This window comes from Alexandromys fortis, unplaced genomic scaffold (assembly GCF_014885135.2).
Source record: "Alexandromys fortis isolate MF-2015 unplaced genomic scaffold, M_Fortis_MF-2015_v1.1 scaffold_9, whole genome shotgun sequence".
Taxonomy (NCBI): domain Eukaryota; kingdom Metazoa; phylum Chordata; class Mammalia; order Rodentia; family Cricetidae; genus Alexandromys; species Alexandromys fortis.
This window is the reverse complement of record NW_026067892.1, coordinates 17,817,753-17,835,608: the sequence shown is the minus strand read 5'-3', so window position 1 is coordinate 17,835,608 and position 17,856 is coordinate 17,817,753. Positions and strand designations below refer to the sequence as shown.

The 17,856-nt window shown below is 45.0% G+C and overlaps 1 protein-coding gene and 1 pseudogene across 3 annotated transcripts in view; one reads left to right on the top strand and one right to left on the bottom strand.

The window, feature by feature from the left end:
• Positions 1–789: 789 nt before the first annotated feature.
• Positions 790–17,856, top strand: part of Slc25a16 (solute carrier family 25 member 16) — a 26,536-nt gene continuing 9,469 nt past the window's right edge. The window contains exons 1-5 of one of the 3 annotated variants that reach the window (XM_050141728.1): positions 1,123–1,263; positions 5,545–5,637; positions 7,454–7,562; positions 9,004–9,137; positions 10,272–10,335. In XM_050141728.1, the coding sequence (XP_049997685.1) occupies positions 7,502–7,562; positions 9,004–9,137; positions 10,272–10,335 (259 nt within the window). In that variant the 5' untranslated portion in view covers positions 1,123–1,263; positions 5,545–5,637; positions 7,454–7,501. Of the gene's footprint in view, positions 1,039–1,122; positions 1,264–5,544; positions 5,638–7,453; positions 7,563–9,003; positions 9,138–10,271; positions 10,336–17,856 lie in introns of those variants that run through there. The other 2 variants (XM_050141719.1, XM_050141734.1) reach the window with 2 other exon arrangements.
• Positions 3,056–3,205, bottom strand: LOC126502859 (uncharacterized; annotated as a pseudogene).

Genomic DNA, 17,856 nt, shown 5'->3' with positions numbered 1-17,856 from the left:
GTATGTGTGTGTGTATACATATACATATACAGTATATATTCAGCAGTATTATGGGTGGGGTGGAAGTTTACTGGGAATACTTGAATGAGGAGCTCTGCCAAGGCAGGGCTGATTTGGTAGGAGATAGGAATATGTTCAGAGATTCTTGGAAAGAACCAGGAATCAGTAGTTAGGTTCTAGAAAATGTACATTTTATGGAGGTTAGAGGGAGTCCTAGGGTGTGTTCTTAACCGCTGATCCATCTCTCCAGCCCTCAACATTGTTAGTCAGAGAACATCTTGTGGGAATCAATTGTTTCCATCAACTAAATAGGTCCTGGAGATAAGTCAGGTAGCCTAGCCTAGCGACAAGTGTCTCCACCCGTTGAGCCATCTTGCTGGCCTACTTTTTCTTTTGAGACAGAGTCTCTTTCAGCAGCCCTGGAGAGTCTGGAACTCAATTTGATGCCTAGGCTGGCCTTGATCTGGAGGGAGGTGAGCCTCCTGATTCTGAATCTGGGTGCTGGGATTGAATGAGCGGGGATAGGGTCTCACTATGCAGCTCAAACTGACACTGATTTTCATTCTCCTGCATCAGGCTTGGGAGTGTTGAGACCGCAGGCATGAACCACCTTGTCTGGCTACAGAGGTGGTGAGCTGTGAAAGGCCAGCTTTCCGCGAACCTTCTGCTAGGGCACCAGGACCCTGAGTGCCCAAACCCCCTTGGGCAACGCCCACTTCCGCCCTAATCCTCCGACCCCCTTGGCCGGGACCCAGCTGCTCGTGCGTCATCATTCCGCGCCGCCGCGCCACGAGCATAATCTGGCCCCGCCCGCCCGGCGGCCGGGCTCCTGTCAGAGCCGGCTCCAGTCATGGTGCTGCCCAGGGTTTTGTAAGTTGGCAGCGGAGGCTCGGGACGTGGCGCAGGTCCCGATGGCGGCGGCGGCGGCGGCGGCCCTGGCGGCGGCCGACCCTGCACCCGCGGTGCCGCAGGCGGCGGGGAGTGGTGGCGCGGCGTCGCGCCGAGACTTCTACTGGCTGCGTTCCTTCCTGGCCGGAGGTAGGTGTCCGCCGCCGGGACCCGGGGAATGGTTTGGAGAAGTCGGGCCACCGGCGCGTCAGAGCCGGCAGCCGCGGTGACAGCTCGGGACTTCCGCTGCAGCGCGCAGCCGGGCAGTGAACTCAGCCGCTCCCGACTCGTCTGATCCTCCACCGGCCCCCAGGGACGTGGACGGACTGAACCAAGCACCTGTTCTCTATGGTTGAAAAGAAAAGGACCCTTTAGGTGGGACATGATGGGCAGGCGCCTCTTTCTGTTACAGATAATCTGACTGGCAATGTAGGCTTGGGTTTCGCCGTTTGCTTAAAAGGAAAACAAATAATGGGTGGAAGCCAGTTTGCGCTCGTGCTCCCTTCACACGTGGTGTGTGTGTGTGTGTGTGTGTGTGTGAGAGAGAGAGAGAGGGAGAGGGAGAGGGAGATGGAGAGGGAGAGGGAGGAGAGGGAGAGGGGAAGGGGAGGGGGAAAGGGAGAGGGAGGAGGGGGTGAGGTTGAGAATATGAGACTATTTCATGTAGCACCCTCAGCCTCCTCATGTATTTGACGCTGGGTTTGAACTCCTGATTCTCCTGCCTCTACCTCCCAAGTGCTGGAATGACAGGCGTGTGCCACCACTGTCCGTCTCTGGAGGCCAGCTTTTAAAAATAGACTAGGACATGAGGTGGCCGTGGTGGCACGTGTTTTGAATCTGATATCAGGGAGGCTGAGACAGGCAGATCTTGAGTTGGAGGTTGCTGGTCTACATAGCAAGTTCCAGGCAAGCTAGGAATGCCTAGTGATACCATGTCTCAAAAACAAAACAAAACTGACTAGGGGTATTGTGCAAAACTGCCTACGACCAAAACTGGTTCCGGGAACTGTGGTTAAACAAGCTGCATGCAATTGCTTGAAAAGAAGTACTCTGTGGCAGGAAGACCAGAAGGTTTCCTGGTCTCAGATTTCCTCTCCCTTCCTGTGTGCAGATGTTGCTGTCTTTTATCTCCCCTTTCCCACAATGACTGATTGTTGGAGTGGTCATCACCTAATTATTTACGAATGGCAATTAAAAAAAACCCCACATCATGAGTACTTGTGGAAAGATTGTATCCATAGCTTGCAGTGGTAGGTATTGAGAATGTAATTATTTTCTTCTGCAGATTGAAAAAGCATCTCTTATTTCTGGCATTCAGGAGGCAGAGGCAGGTGGATCTATGTAAGTTCGAGGCCAACTTGTCTCAAAACACAAACCAAAGCCTGGCGGTGGTGGTGCACGCCTTTAATCCCAGCACTTGGGAGGCAGAGGCAGGCGGATCTCTGTGAGTTCCAGACCAGCCTGGTCTAGAAGAGCTAGTTCCAGGACAGGCTCCAAAGCCACAGACAAACCAAAAAAAAAAAAAAATACAACGACATCTCTTTATTCATACTGGAACACCTGAGTTCCAGTTAGGTGCCCATTTTGGCCTGTGTGTGTGTGTGTATCAGAGGACACAAGAAAGATCTGTTGGCCGGGCCTGGTGGCACACTCCTTTAATCCCAGTGCTTTAGGAAGGTAGCAGGTTGATATCTGTGAATTCAAGGCACACCTGTTCTAGAGAGCAAATTCCAGAACAGCCAGGAATACACAGTGAGACCCCATCTCAAAAAAAAAAAAGTGTTCAGTTGGGCTTTGGTTTCAGAGTCTACAATGGCAGAGCAAAGGCGTAACTTCACCAACATCTAAGAGCTTACATTCTGATCTTTAAACAGGAGGCATAGAAAGACACACTGGCAATGGTGGGAATATTTTGAAACCTCAAAGCCTGTACCCCCAGTGACCCACATCCTTCAACAAGGCCATGCTTCCTGAGCCTTCCCAAACAGTTCCACCAACTTAGGACCAAGTATTCAAGCATATGAGACTATGGGCGCCGTTCTCGTTCAAACCGCTGTATGAACCCTGGCCACACTGTCCTAGGGCTTTCCCAAAAGTACCCTGTTTATTTTTCTGGGTTCTAGGTTGGGGTCAGCATTGAGATCAGAGATCTAAACACCCATCAGAAAACTGTTCTGAAGATCTCTAAGGGGAACCCAGACATCCAGCAGGCTGCATAGACAACCAAGGAGGTTATACTTGGCAGCTCTTGCGTGCCAGTGCCAGATCCACGGAAAGAAAGGAACTGGTTGACCGAGGCTGGCTTTAAACTCCTGATTCTCCCAGTTCTGCTGCCTTGGCCTAGTCCTGCGTTTATAGGCCATGTGCTACCATGACCAGTACTTTGTGTGTGGGGGGGCAAAGATTACTTTTATTTATTTAAAAATTACACTTATCTCTCTGTGTGTATGTGTGCTTGACAAGCCTAAGTTAAGGCTAAGCATTCATAATTAATAATAAGTCTCTGTCTTTATTTGGGAGCTGGTTGGAAGCTCAAAGAAAAGTCCAACTCCAGTGACTGGCCATCCACCTTAGTTTTTGAAGCAGTCTTTCCCTGGAGCTCTCGGATTAGTTAGGGTGGTTGATCAGAGGGCTCCAGAGATCTGCCTGCTCCAGCCTGCCAGTGCTGGGGTTACAGTTAGATGCCACCATGCCCAGGTTTTAGATGGGTACCTATGATCTGGATTCAGGCCTAGACTCAGGTTTTCATGTTTGTGCAGTAGTGGTGGTGGTAGTGGTGGTAGTGTTTTGAAACAGGGTCTCATGCAGTCTAGGCTGGCTTCAAAGTTGATATGACCTGAGGCAGATATTCTGCATCTGCCTTTCCAGTGTTGGTATTATAGGTGTGAACCCATGCCTGACTCTGGTAGGAAAGTCTTCATAATATTTTGTATGTGCTTAAGTTAAACAGTTTTTCCTTTATTTTTATTTTATGTGTATGGGTGTTTTGCCTATATTTATGTTATTTTTTTTTTTTTTTTGGTTTTTCGAGACAGGGTTTCTCTGTGGCTTTGGAGCCTGTCCTGGAACTAGCTCTTGTAGACCAGGCTAGTCTCAGGAACTCCCAGAGATCTGCCTGCCTCTGCCTCCCAAGTGCTGGGATTAAAGGGGTGCGACACCACCGCCCAGCTTATTTATGTCTTTTGTTTGTTTGTTTGTTTGTTTGTTTGTTTTCTCTGTAATCTTTGGAGTCTGTCCTGGAACTAGCTCTAGTAGACCAGGCTGGCCTCAAACTCACAGAGATCCACCTGCCTCTGCCTCCCAAGTGCTGGAATTAAAGGTGTGTACCACAGCTGCCTGGCTGCCTATATGTCTGTATTCACACCATATGCAGGGGCTGCCAGTGGATGCCAGAAGAGGGCATCCTGGTACTGGAGTTACAGATGGTTTGAGCTACCCTATAGGTGCCAGTAATCGAATTCAGGTCCTCTGGAAGAGTAAGCAGTGCTCTTAACTGCTGGATTATCTCTCAAGCTCCTAAGTTTTTTTCTTTCTTTTGCTTTTCTTCCTTTCTTTCCTTCTTTTTCCTTTTTCTAAGACAGAATTTCTCCGTGTACCTCTTGTTGTCCTAGAACTTGTTTTGTAGACTAGGCTGGCCTCCAACTCAGAGAGATTCACCTGCCTCTGCCTCCCGAGGTGTGTGTCATTGCCACCCGGCTTTCTTTTCTTTTTTCCTTGAGACACGGTCTCTCTATGTAGCCATAGGTTTCCTGGAACTCACTATATAAATCAGGCTGGCATCCAACTCACAATAACCTACTTGCCTCTGCCTCCCAAATGCTGGGATTAAAGGCATGGGCTATGCCCTGTTTCTTTTCTTTTCTTTTTTTTTTTAGATATGATCTCACTCTGTAGTTTACATTGGCCTGGAAGTGCATATCTGCAGCAAAAGCAACTCACAGCAATCCTCTGTCACAACTTCCCAAAGGCTGGTTTATGTCACCATGTCCTACATTTGATCATTTTAAAACCATCCTTATTGGTGGGCTGACATCTCAGGGATCTAAGTGAACTTACTGTAAGCATGTCTCTGCTTCCATGCCTACCATGTGCTGGTGGAACAGTATGGGCACCAAATGCATACTTGCTGCATTGTAAACGAATGATTAATTTCATGGGCAAAGGTTGTTTTGCTGTTTTAATGAAGAATATATTTCTAGAAGAAATCAGTTTCTTTTTCTTTTTTTTTTTTTTTGGTTTTTCAATACAGAGTTTCTCTGTGGCTTTGGAGCCTGTCCTGGAACTTGCTCCCTGGCTCCATATATCAGGCTGGCCTCGAACTCAAAGAGATCCTCCTGCCTCTGCCTCCCAAGTGCTGGGATTAAAAGCGTGCACCACCATAGCCCGGCCAAGAAATCAGTTTCAAGTAGAACTTCCTGGTTGGGTATCTTGCCCTCTGCTCATCAGACTTTGGCTATTGCATTGCTGTGTACTCTTAAAACTTGCTTTTAGGTTACAGGGATTGGGGGTCAGTCATCTGCATAACCCTATTACCAAGCAGTTCTCATTATAGGGACCAAACTGAACCATAGTTGGGGTACTCACTAGACTCGTGATGATTTTCCTTTAGGAAGAGAATGTATCCAGATTCTTTCTGACCTTTCCATTTTCTTTTAGGTATTGCTGGGTGCTGTGCCAAAACCACAGTTGCTCCTTTGGATCGAGTAAAGGTTTTATTACAAGCTCACAACCACCATTACAAACATTTAGGTGAGTTACAGATGCTGTCCTAGTGTGGTTTTCTAGTGCTGGGATGAATCACCATGACCAAAAACAAGTTGGGGAGGAAAGGGTTTATTTGACTTACTCCTCTATATCACTGTTCTTCATTGAAGGAAGTCAGGAACTCAAACAGGGCAGTAAGCTGGAGGCAGGAGCTGATGCAGGGGCTGCGGAGGAGCGATGCTTACTGGCTTGCTCCTTATAGCTTTCTGAGCATTGGAGTCTGTTCTGGAACTTACTTTAAGGACTAGGCTGGCCTTGAACTCACAGAGATCTGCCTGCCTCTGCCTCCCCAGTGCTGGGATTAAAGGCGTGTGCCGCCACCACCGCCTGGCTTTAATCTACTTTCTTATAGAACCAAGGACCATCTGCCCAGGGATGACCCTCCTCCTTCAATCACTAATTAAGAAAATGCCCTATAGACTTGCCTACAGCCCTATTTTATGGAGGCATTTTCTCAACTGAGGTTCTCTCCCTCAATGACTCTAGCTTCTGTCAAGTTGACGTAAAAAGTAGGTAGGAGAGATGCTAAAGATGGAAAGGAGTGAAGCATTGCCTACCTGTTTTCTTGTAGAGAGAGGAGTAAGAGAGTTGATGTCTGGGACAAGCTTTAAAGGGACTACTTGCTACCCCTCTTTTTAGACCATGTCTCCGGATGCAGCTCTGTCTGTAATGTAGCTGTGTAGTCCAAGCTGACCTTGGACTCCTGTGTCAGCCACCCAAATACTAGAGGATAGGCTTGTGTCCCCATAACTGGTTTTTTTTTGTGTATTAAAAAAATAATTTTTTTAATATAAGATCTCACTGAAGCCTAGGCTAGCCTAGAATTCACTCTGTAGCAGAGGTTGGCCTGTTTCACGTCAGTCCTTCTGTCTCAGTCCTCTCAGTGTGGATGTCACTGGAGCGAACCACCATGCACAGCTTACTGTGCCTGATCACTGGATTAAAGTTTATCATAAGTATGTTTGTACAGGAAAACATAGTGTTCCCGGGGTTTGATATTATGTGAAGTTTCAGCTATCTGCTGGGCATCTTGGCACATGCCCCAGAGGATATTGATAATGGGTTAGTGATTCATGTTGCTGGAATCTAAAGATACCCATAGGTGGGGCAGAGCGAAGCCCTTTGTCGGTATTCTTGAGGCAAACAGCACCCTTGCATTAAGCAGTTGCAATACTTTTTTTTTGTTGTTTTGTTTTGGTTTTGGTTTTTCAAAACAGGGTTTTACTGTTTGGCCCTGGCTGTCCAAACTGCAACTCTGTAGACCAGACTGGCCTTGAACTCAGAGATCCACCTGCCTCTACCTCCTGAGTGCTGGGACTAAAGGCACATGCCACTTCCTTCTGGCTGACTTTTTAAAGTTTTGTGTTTGGTACTGATTATTGAACCTGTTGCCTCACACAAGTTAAACAAGAGCTCTGCCACTCAGCTCTGCCACAGTACTGAGTACCCAGAGATGCCTGTTCCTGTTACTTCCTTGTTTGTTATTTCCTTATGGAAATAAACTTGTGCTTAGGCCAGCCTGAGAAGCCTTCCTTCATAGTTTCAGATAGAGCCTTATAATCCTCAGTCCAACATTTGAATCTCTCAGATATATTTATTACTGTTGCTAATCTTGTTAGGTGGTTCTGGCTCATTCAATATAATTTGCTATGACTTTGAATATGATTTTTTTAAGATTTATAGCTGTACTTGCAGTGATAAGCGTTGTTTTTTGTTGGTTTATTCATTCATTTATCTATCAATTTATCTATCTATCTATCTTTTTTTTTTTTTTTTTTTTTTTTTTGGTTTTTCGAGACAGGGTTTCGCTGTGGCTTTGGAGCCTGTCCTGAAACTCACTACTTAGATCATGCTGGCCTTGAACTCACAGAGATCCTTCTGCTTCTGCCTTTCCAGTACTAGAATTAAAGGTGTGTGCCACCATGTCCATCTCAGTGGTAAACCTTATATTTTATGTTAGTAACGCTTATTTATATGATTTAGATAAATGATGCAGTTTAACTATGATATAGAAATTACCCTTTTCTGTTGTGGGCTGGAGAGATGGCTCAAAGGTTGGAAGCACTTTTTGTTTTTGTAGAGACCTGGATTCAATTCTCAGCACCCACACAATGGTGCTAATGGTCATTTATGGCTCCAGTTCCAAGGGATCTTATACCCTCTTTTGAGCTTTGTGGGCACTTGTCGCTCATGTAATGCATACAAACATGTAGACAAAACAGTTGTATACATGAAATAAAATAAAGAAATTGAGCTGGAGAGGTAATTCAACAGTTAAGACCATTGGCTGATCATCCAGAGGACCCAGGTTCAATTCCCAGCACCCACATGGCAGCTCACAACTATTTGTAACTTGAGTTCCAGGGATTCTGACACCTTCACATAGACATATACATAGGCAACACACCAATGCACATTTTAAAAAAAAGCTTTATCATCAGTCTCTTAGAAATAAAAAAGAATAAACTGTTAAAAAAAATAAATTACCACTTGTGGTCAGACCTGATGGTACACACTAATAATCCCAGCACTTGAGAGGTGGAGGCAGGAGGATCAAGACTCAAGGTCATTCCTGGCTGAGTAGTGTGTTTGAGATCAGCCTGGGTTATAGGAGAACCTCTCTAAGAAAACAAAACAAAACACTCATGAAATTATATAATTCCTCAAACACAATTTCATTATGAGTGATGGCTTAGTAATGTCTGTCAGTGTTTTCTATGAAAATTTGAATTTAGATATGTTTATTTGAGGAGAGAGCATTGAGACATACTGTTCTTCATGTTGGCCTTGAGTATGCTATCTTCCTCCCTTATATTGAGGTTACAGTTAGGAAAAAGGAAGAAACAGGGTCCAGCTGGTAGCACATGTCTTTAATCCTGTATTCAGAAGGCAGAGGCAGGCAGATCTCTGTGAACTACAGGCCAGCTGGAGCTATGTAGTGAGACCCCATCATAAAACAACACACATGCAGACAACCACACACAACAACAACAACAACAACAAAAAGAGAACAAAAATGAGGGTCAGCAAGAGAGTGCAGTGGGTCAGATGCTTATCATTTAAGCCTATTGACTCAGGTTTGATCCCCAGAACCCATATAAATATGGAAGGAGGGAACTGGCTCCTCAGAGGTGTCCTCTGATCTCCACACATGCACTGTGACATGAACACACCAGTGTGCACACATTCTCAAGCACGTACACAATGGCAAATACGTACATACTAAAAGAAAAAGGAGAACAGAACAAAAACAGTTAAGAAAGCTTACAGATGGGAGCCACGTGCCGGGCTCAAAGTTATGGTTTTCAAGAATTTAATAGTGTTTTTCCTCTAAACTCTTTCCATAAATAGGGGTACTCTCTACACTGCGTGCCGTTCCCCAGAAAGAAGGATACCTTGGACTGTATAAAGGAAACGGTGCGATGATGATTCGAATCTTTCCCTATGGTGCAATCCAGTTCATGGCCTTTGAGCATTACAAAACGGTAGTTGGGTTTTTCTCTTTCATCTCTTTAAATATTATGTTTAATACCAGACATTTGTTTTCATTTGTGTGTGTGTGTGTGTGTGTGTGTGTGTGCGCACACACACATGCAAGTCAGAGAACATGTTTGGAAGTCCTTCCATCATGTGGGTCCCATGGTTTGGCCCTTACTTCCTTCATTGTTTTGAAACAGTATCTTCATAAAACACAGACTGGGTTTGATGGTCATTTGCTTCTACCGCCCACATCCAGGGATTCCATGGCCTGTCACTCTGCTCTGCATTGGAATTTTGTCTGGTGCTGGGGATTGCAGCTAGGACCTTGTGCCTGCTGCTGGTGGTGAAGCCTGGGTGTGGAGAATCAAGCGCAGGCCTTTATGCTTGTGTGTAATCACTTCCCAGCTGAGCATCTTCTCATTTTCCGTTTGTTTTGAGAGGGGCCTGGAATTTACTGTGTAGCCAGCGCTGGCTCTGAACTCCTGGTCTTCCCTCCTCTACCTCTCAAGTGCTGGAATTGTAAGTGTGTACCACCATGCCCAGCTCAAAAGCGTCTCTCAAAAGGATATATATAGGGTGAGTGCAGAGGCTCAGGGGATAAGGGTAGCTTTTGCCTAGCAACCTAAATTCAGTCCCAGGGATCCACTTAGTGGATAGCTGACTTCTTCCAGTTGTCCCCTGAAGTCCGTGAATGTGCACAATCATACACACACACACACACACACACACACACAATAAAATTTACGGAAGTTCTGCCTGCCTCTGCTTCCTGAGTGCTGGGATTAAAGGGTGTGCCACCACCACCTAACTAAAACTGATTTTCAGAAAATTAAAAGATTTATTTTTATTTCACGTATCCAAGTGTTTTGCCTTCGTGTGTGTGTGTGTGTGTGTGTGTGTGTGTGTGTGTGTGTGTGTGTACTGTAAATGTCTGTTGCATATGGTAGCCAGAAGAGGGTGCTGTATTCCCTGGGACTGCAGTTACAGACAGTTATGAGCTACCTTGTGGGTAGTGGGAAGAGAATCCAAGTTGTCTGCGAGAGCAGAAAATGCTCTTGACCTCTGAGCCATCTCGCTGGCTCTTCTAACTTTAACACATAAAATAGAATCTCATTTAATTCAGTGTTTTTGGTTTCTAGTTCATTACTACGAAGCTGGGAGTTTCTGGTCATGTACACAGATTAATGGCTGGATCCATGGCAGGTAAGATGAATAGGTGTAATTTATATTTGGTAAGTAAGTTTTCTTTGTATTAAAGTGCTTAATTTTGGTGGCTCGAGAGATGACTAAGCAATTAAGAGTACTTTTTGCTTTTTTTTTTTTTTTTTTTTTTNAGGAGGGAGGGAGGGAGGGAGGGAGTTTATTTTACGTGCAACCACTTTCCGGCCTGGAGCCCCTGAGGGCCAGAAGAGGGCACTGGATTTGATTGGAACTGGAATTACAACCAACTGTGAGCCACCATGGGGGTGCTTGGAACCCAACCTGGGTCCTCTGCATGAACAAGTGCTCTTAATTGCTAAGACACCTCTTCAGTCCTCTCTGAGCAATTTCTTGAAGCCAAAGTCATTGTGCTCCATTAAAAAAAGGAAAGAAGAAAGAAGCATAGGGTGGGGGGTGGGAGGAGGAAGGAAGGAAGGAGAAAACCTTTCAAGCCCAAGACAGGCAATGAATCACCTACCAACACACACCCCACCAGCTAGCTGCTTATCCAAGTGTCTTTCTGGGAAATGACTGTATCCTTCTTCCTCCTGGTGTATATGCTTTCCCCACACAATTTTTCCCTTCATAAATCCTAAATCAGATTTACCCTATAATTTTGAGCTGTAAATTCTGTTTTCCAAGACAAAGCAATTTGACAAATTAAAGTAACTATGGACAGAAATGAGCTTACTTGGAATAACATACTTACATGTGACTAACCCCCTACATGTAGGTTACTAGGAAATAAAGAGACAGAAGGGAGCAACGTTGCAAATACTTCATAAAGATGATTTTTCATCCTTGTAACAAGAGGAAAGCAGTTGAGAACAGGCACTGATTATTCCTATTTACATATCACAAAACTGAAATAAAAGAGAGACCTACTGGTTGTTTCGAACCGGGGGGGGGGGAGGCCGAGGTTCCCATTTAACACATCAAATCAGACTTGGCCACCTGGTTTTCCCCGAATCCCTACCTGTTGAGGGTCCTCCTGGCTGGCATACCCTGCCCCCCACCACGAACGCTCCAACCATAGTTCCTATGTGCCTTTGGGCCTCCTGGATGCTGCACCTGGTACTCCCCATTTCTTCCTCTCCCTCCACCCCCACAAGGCCCAGCTCTCCACGTATCTACACTAAACCTCTCCTCCACCAGACCTGGGAGCAGCCAAGCAGCCATGTCTTTTTCTTTCTCTTTCTTGCTTTCTTTCTCCTTCATTCAGTGCTTCATGAGGGTGCATGTCTGTAACCCCAGCACTCAGAAAGTGGAAGCAGGAAGGCTAGGGTTCAAGGCCGGCTTCAGCAGCATCACAAATAAAAATCTTAGTGAGCTAGAATACACCCTGGATAGGATCTCTGCTAGTCCAAGGCCAGTCAGGTCTACACTCAAGCTCCTGGCCAGTAAGCGATACGTAGTGAGGCGCCCACCGCAAAACAAAACAAAACAAAACAAGAGGGGAGGGGTCGGCAACTTGTCCTAAGTTATATGACTGACAAGTATGCCTCCAGCTTGACTCTTCAAATCAAAGGACAGCCGCTACTATATGTCCCTCCATGTGTTTCTGTCGACGGCCAAGGAGCAACTTCCTAGAAAGCAGAATTTTGAAGGATGCATCTTTGACTTTTGAGATATGATTTCCTGACCAACAAACTGTAAAGCTACCTTCAATCTGCCCAAAAGAGAGCAATGCCTTTCTCTTCTCCCATGCACCCTTTTTTTTGGTTTTTCGAGACAGGGTTTCTCTGTGGCTTTGGAGCCTGTCCTGGAACTAGCTCTGTAGACCAGACTGGCCTCGAACTCACAGAGATCTGCCTGCCTCTGCCTCCCGAGTGCTGGGATTAAAGGCGTGCGCTGCCATTGCCGGCTTGCTGCTCTTTTAAAAAGTAGATTTATTCCAATATATTTATTCCCTTTTTTGACATACAGTCTCACTATGTAATCCTGGCTAGCCTGTATTTAAATATTTATTTTTTTTAATTTTATTTATTTCTATTTCATGAGCATTGGGGTTTTACCTGCATGTATGTCTATATGAGGAAGTCAGATCCCCTGAACTGGAATTACAGACAGTTGTGAGTTGCCATGTGGGTGCTGGGAACTGAACCCGGGTTCTCTGGAAGATCTGCCAGTGCTCTTAACCACTGAACCATCTCCCCAGCCCCTTAAATATTTATTTTTTATATTTGTGTGTGTGTGTGTGTGTGTGTACCTGCCCATGGAAGCCAGAAGAGAATGTTAGATCCTTTGGAGCTGGAGTTATTGGCTGTATGGGCTGCCCAGCATGTGTGCTGGGAACTGAACTGAGGTCTTCTGGAAGAGTAATGTGTACTCTTAACTACCACACCATCTCTCCAGCCCCATTTCTGTTCTCGCAGAGGACCAGAGTTAGGTTGGTTCCTAGCTTTCACTTCGGGTGGTTCACAGTTTCTGGTGACCCAGCTCCATGAGGATCTGATGCCTCTGACCTCCAAGGGCATCTGCACTCTCTTGTACATACCCACATACAGGCAGACAGACAGACATTCAATTAATAATAAGAAAAATTAATCTTTATTTAAAAAATATGTATTTTTAGCCAAGCAGTGGTGGTGCACTCCTTTAATCTCAGCACTCGGGAGGCAAAGGCAGGTGGATCTCTGAGTTTGAGGCCAGCCTGGTCTACAGAGTGAGTTCTAGGACAGCCAGGATCACACAGAAACACAGAGAAGCCCTGTTTTGAAAAAGCAAAAATCATTTATTGTTTAGGTAATGGAAGACTACTTAGTCTATGGCTGTCTGATGGTTCTGTTGTTCCCTGTTTAATTAATTACAGCTTATATTTTGTTCCTATTATTTATATAAGAATTAATGTTCTGGTTAATTTATATTTAGTAATCTATTATATTTGTTTACCTTTAGTCATTTCAAATGTAACAATATGAATTTTATATTTTTCAAAGTAAAAAGTGGATTTTTGAAATGATTGTTTCAGCGCATCTTATTTTAACCCTTGGCAGAGCCCATCCCCCCCCCCCCTCCTACAATTACACACACTGAACAGGCTGAGAGTCAAGGTCATGTGCTGAGGAAGGTCTTCTTACTCTCTCAGTTCCCAGGGAACTAAGGATGACAAGATAAAGGTGACAGAAAAAGAAGGGAATTGCTAGAACCTAGATGTGAAGTCATGGTCTTTTCTTGCCTGTGGTTCTGAGTGGCTGAGCAGATAGCACACTTCCTGGGAGCCAGGCTGACCGCAGTTACTCATCCGCCCTTTGGCCATGGGTGAATCACTTAAGACCGCTGTAACTTACTGATTTCTTCAAGTGCAATCCACAGCTGTGTTCCCATATTGTCTCTCCTGTACATGCTGCTTCTAGGGAACAGAAAAGAGACTGTGGGGCTGAGATGGACCTCAGTTTGTAGAGTTCTTGCCTAGCATGCAGGATCCCCTGTGTTTAATTCCCAGCATCCCTTAAACCAGGCAAGGTTGTGTTTTCCTGTCATCCCAATAATGGGAGGTAGAGACAGGAGGATCAGAAGTTCAAGGGCATCCTTGATTAAATAGTAATTTTGAGCCCAGCCTGGGCAACAAGAGACCATGTCTTAAAAACACAAAAGGTGCCAGGCAGTGGTGGCACACACTTTTAATCCCAGCACTTGGGAGGCGGATCTTTGTGAGTTCGTCTTAGTGTATTGAAATTGTATGTTCACGGGGAACTGAGATGTCAGGTGTGGGGCACACATCGTAAATGCCGGAATTTGGGAGTCAGAGGCAGGCAGATTTCTAATTTTGAGGCCAGCCTGGTCTACATTTCAGAGTTCCAGAGCAGCCAGAGCTATATAATAGAGGGACCCTGTATTAAAAAATACAAAAACAAAAACAAACAAACAAAAAACCATTGAGAGCTTACCATTGAAGTTCTCCAGACAAGAGGTTTTGCCAACACAGTGGTCTGTGCCTAGAATCCTAGCATTCTGAAAGCTGAGACATGAGGATCACTGAAACTTGGTCGCCAGCCTGGGTTATAGAGCAAAATACTGTCAAAAAAGCAAAAAAATAACTGGGCAGTGGCGGCATACACTGTTAATTCCAGCATTTAGGAGGCAGAGGCAGGCGGATCTCCTCTGAGTTCCAGGACAGCCAGGGCTACACAGAGAAACCCTCTCTTGAGAAGTAAAACAAACAAACCAAACCAAAGAAAACAAAAGGCAAGAAATAAACACAAAGCAAAAAGGTATTTTTCCTGCCTTACAAAACTTTAAATTATACGTGTATGTGGGTGTGTGTGTGTGTGTGTGTGTGTGTGTGTGTGTGTGTGTGTATCAGAGGAGAGCGTGTAGGAATTGCTTTGTTTCTTTTTCCTGGAGATTGGGCTCGGGTTAGCAGGCTTGTTGGTAAATGCCTTCACCTGTTGAACTATCTCACTGGTCCTTTAATTTTTTGTTATTTAACATTTGTGTGTGTGTTCATGGGTGCGTGCACTCATGAGTACACATGGGAAGGTCCAGACTACTTTGGAAGTTGGTTCTCCTACCATGCTTTCTGGGGTTCTAACTCAGATAGCAGCTTGTGCTGCTGCAGGTTTTGTCCTTCTGAGCCTCTCCTTGCCCTCTTGCCCCCTTTTGATTTCCTCTCATTTTGATGGACCTAGAATTTCATATGTAGACCAGGCTGGCCACAAACTCAAAGGTTCCCCCTGCTTCCTTGAGTGCTGGGACTAAAGCCACCATGCCAGGCTTGTAGTCTAGGCTGGCCTCAAATTCATTGTGTATCTGAAAATGGAGATGACCTAGTTCCTGATTCCCTGCCTCCACCTCTCAAATACTAGCATGTTCTATGACCAGCCTTTTGTTTGTATGTTTTTGAGATAGAGTTTCTCTACAACTCTGGCTGTCCTGGAATTTGTTCTGTAAACCAGTCTGGCATGAAACTCAGAGATCCGCCTGGCTCTGCCTCCTGAGTGCTGGGATTGGCGTTACTTTGTAACCTAGGCTGCTTAGAATTTTCTAGGTAGCTCATGCTGGCCTGGGATCTGTGGTAACTCTTTTCTCAGCTGCTAGAATGCAGGGTTGCTTGTGTCACCCACAATACACAGCTGGCTATTCATATTTTTTCACAGATTTATTTATTATGTATACAGTGTTCTGCCTGTATGTATGCCTATGGGTCAGAAGAAGGCACCAGATCTCATTACTGATGGCTGCGAGCCACCACGTGGTTGCTGGGAATTGAACACAGGACCTCTGTAGGAGCAGCTGGTGCTCTTAACCACTGAGCCAGCTCTCCAGCCCCTCCTACTTTTTTTAGTCTATTTAGTTAATAACAAAGTGATCTACTGTCTGGGGACCAACCTCCAGCAGCACAGAACCTTGACAGGAATCCATGGAGTCAGCGAAGCTAAACTTTTCTATCTGAGGGGGTTAGGGAGAAAGTCACAAACTCTCTTGATAGTTTCCTTCTTTATTCCTCTTCTTCTTTATTCTCTCTCCTCTCTCATGTTGTTTACAGCTTTCATACCCCCATAGAATCTTCTAGGCAGTACAAGAGTCAAAACAGTTGCATTCTGTTTTTCAAGTGAATGATTTTGGGTAAACACATGTTTCTCATCTCCCTCACATGATCAAACATTTTATGTATTACAGGTGAAAAACAAACCATCCCAAGAACCCACATGCATTTAAACCCAAGCAACTAACTGGTTATAGATTAACCATGTGGCAAGCAAGGTATTTTTTGTCAGGTCTTTTACTGGCAGGCTGCATTTTGCAGTTAAAAAGAAAGGGCCAATTACTTTATTACTTATCTTGAAAGGTAATCTTGTAAGGAATCTTAAAGAAATCACAACCTAAACTTTTATATATGAAGAATAATCATTCAACTCTACTTAAATCTTTAGGGTGCATATCTAATCATTAATAGTTTTTTCGTCAGGAGATCGAGGACAGAAATGGGTTTAAGGAATTAACCATCACCTTTGGTCATCAGCCAATCCTAGCAAGGAGAGTAATAATTGGTCTGCTTTGTTCTTGTTCCCTGACTTTGAAGAGTTCCACATTCAGCTGTGGCGCACCACGCCCATCTGTGCTCTACGTGCACCACCGTACAGTTCATGAACTGGCAAGGTCTGGAGAGTGAAACACACAAAGACACACAGACAGAGACACAGGTCATTCTTGAAACAGGAATTCCCCAAGAATGCCCCTTTATTGTGTACCAGAACTGCTTATATAGAGATTCTTAACAGCTAGCCATGCCCCAGCCAAACCCACCAGAAACTACTTCCCTGCCATCAGGAACTCTTGAGAGTCTCGTGCTCCGAGCAGCTGCAGGCACTCAGAGCAGGGGAAAACAAGTTGTTTACAAGAAATTCAGGATCTGGGGGTTCATTGCTCCCAACATTTCTACTATGTGCCTTTCTAAAACTTTAGATTGTCTTTTGAGGGTTTTCACCTCAAAGTTATTTAACAAAAACAACTTAGTCTAACTGTTATTTTCAAGGGTTTGTTTCAGCTGTGATGCACTCTGAAACTTGTGAACACATCCCCCGACATTAATGTTAAAAGAATTTAAACTTGGGCTACTGGGACTCAGTTGTCATTACTTGAGCTACAACCCATGCCGCTCCTTAGGTGAGACTCACAGGCCTAGGCTGTGAAACATGTCCTTGTGTTTATTTTTATTCATCAGAACTCTGTATAAGCTATCATTATTATTATCAAATTGAACAGCACCGCTAAGGGGGGGTTGGTTATCTTCTTGACAATCCACGGGTAAAAATGTCCGATAGAACGGGATGTTTCCTGAGGGAAACACACTACATTACAGGCGGTGGAGATCGCCCCACGTCCTTTTACACCATGCTAGAGACCAGCGGACCAGAAGAGGGCACCAGACCCCATTACAGATGGTTGTGAGCCACCATGTGGTTGCTGGGAATTGAACTCAGGACCTTTGGAAGAGCAGGCAGTGCTCTTAACCTCTGAGCCATCTCTCCAGCCCCAGTGATCTAAATTCTAAAACCAAAGTAGTGGTTGTGCTCTGAAGTTAATCCTGTAAACTGCGTACCAACAAGTAGAAGAGAGCCTGCTTTGTGAAACCTTAGGAACTTCTCTCCCCAAAGATTCTGGTATCACTATGGGATGCCTCCCAGTGCTGCAGGGGTTGAAGAAAGGTAAAAAGCCTCGAGGCAAATCATAGATGAAAAGAAACAGTTTAAGTTATAAGAGCTAATGGGACAAGCATAAGATAAGGCCGAGTATCCATAACCAATAATAAGTCTCTGTGTCATGATTTGTGAGCTGGTTGGTGGCCCAAAAGAAAGTCCGCTACAGCCAGGTGGTGGTGGTGTACACCTTTATTTAGTCTTAGCACTCAGAAAGAAGGGACAGGCATGGATCTCTGAGTTCAAGGCTAGCCTGATCTACAGAGTGACTTTCAGCACAAGCTCCAAAGCAACAAAGAAACCCTGTCTTGAAAAACCAGAGAGGGAGAGGGAGAGGGAGAGGGAGAGAGAGAGAGAGAGAGAGAGAGAGAGAGAGAGAGAA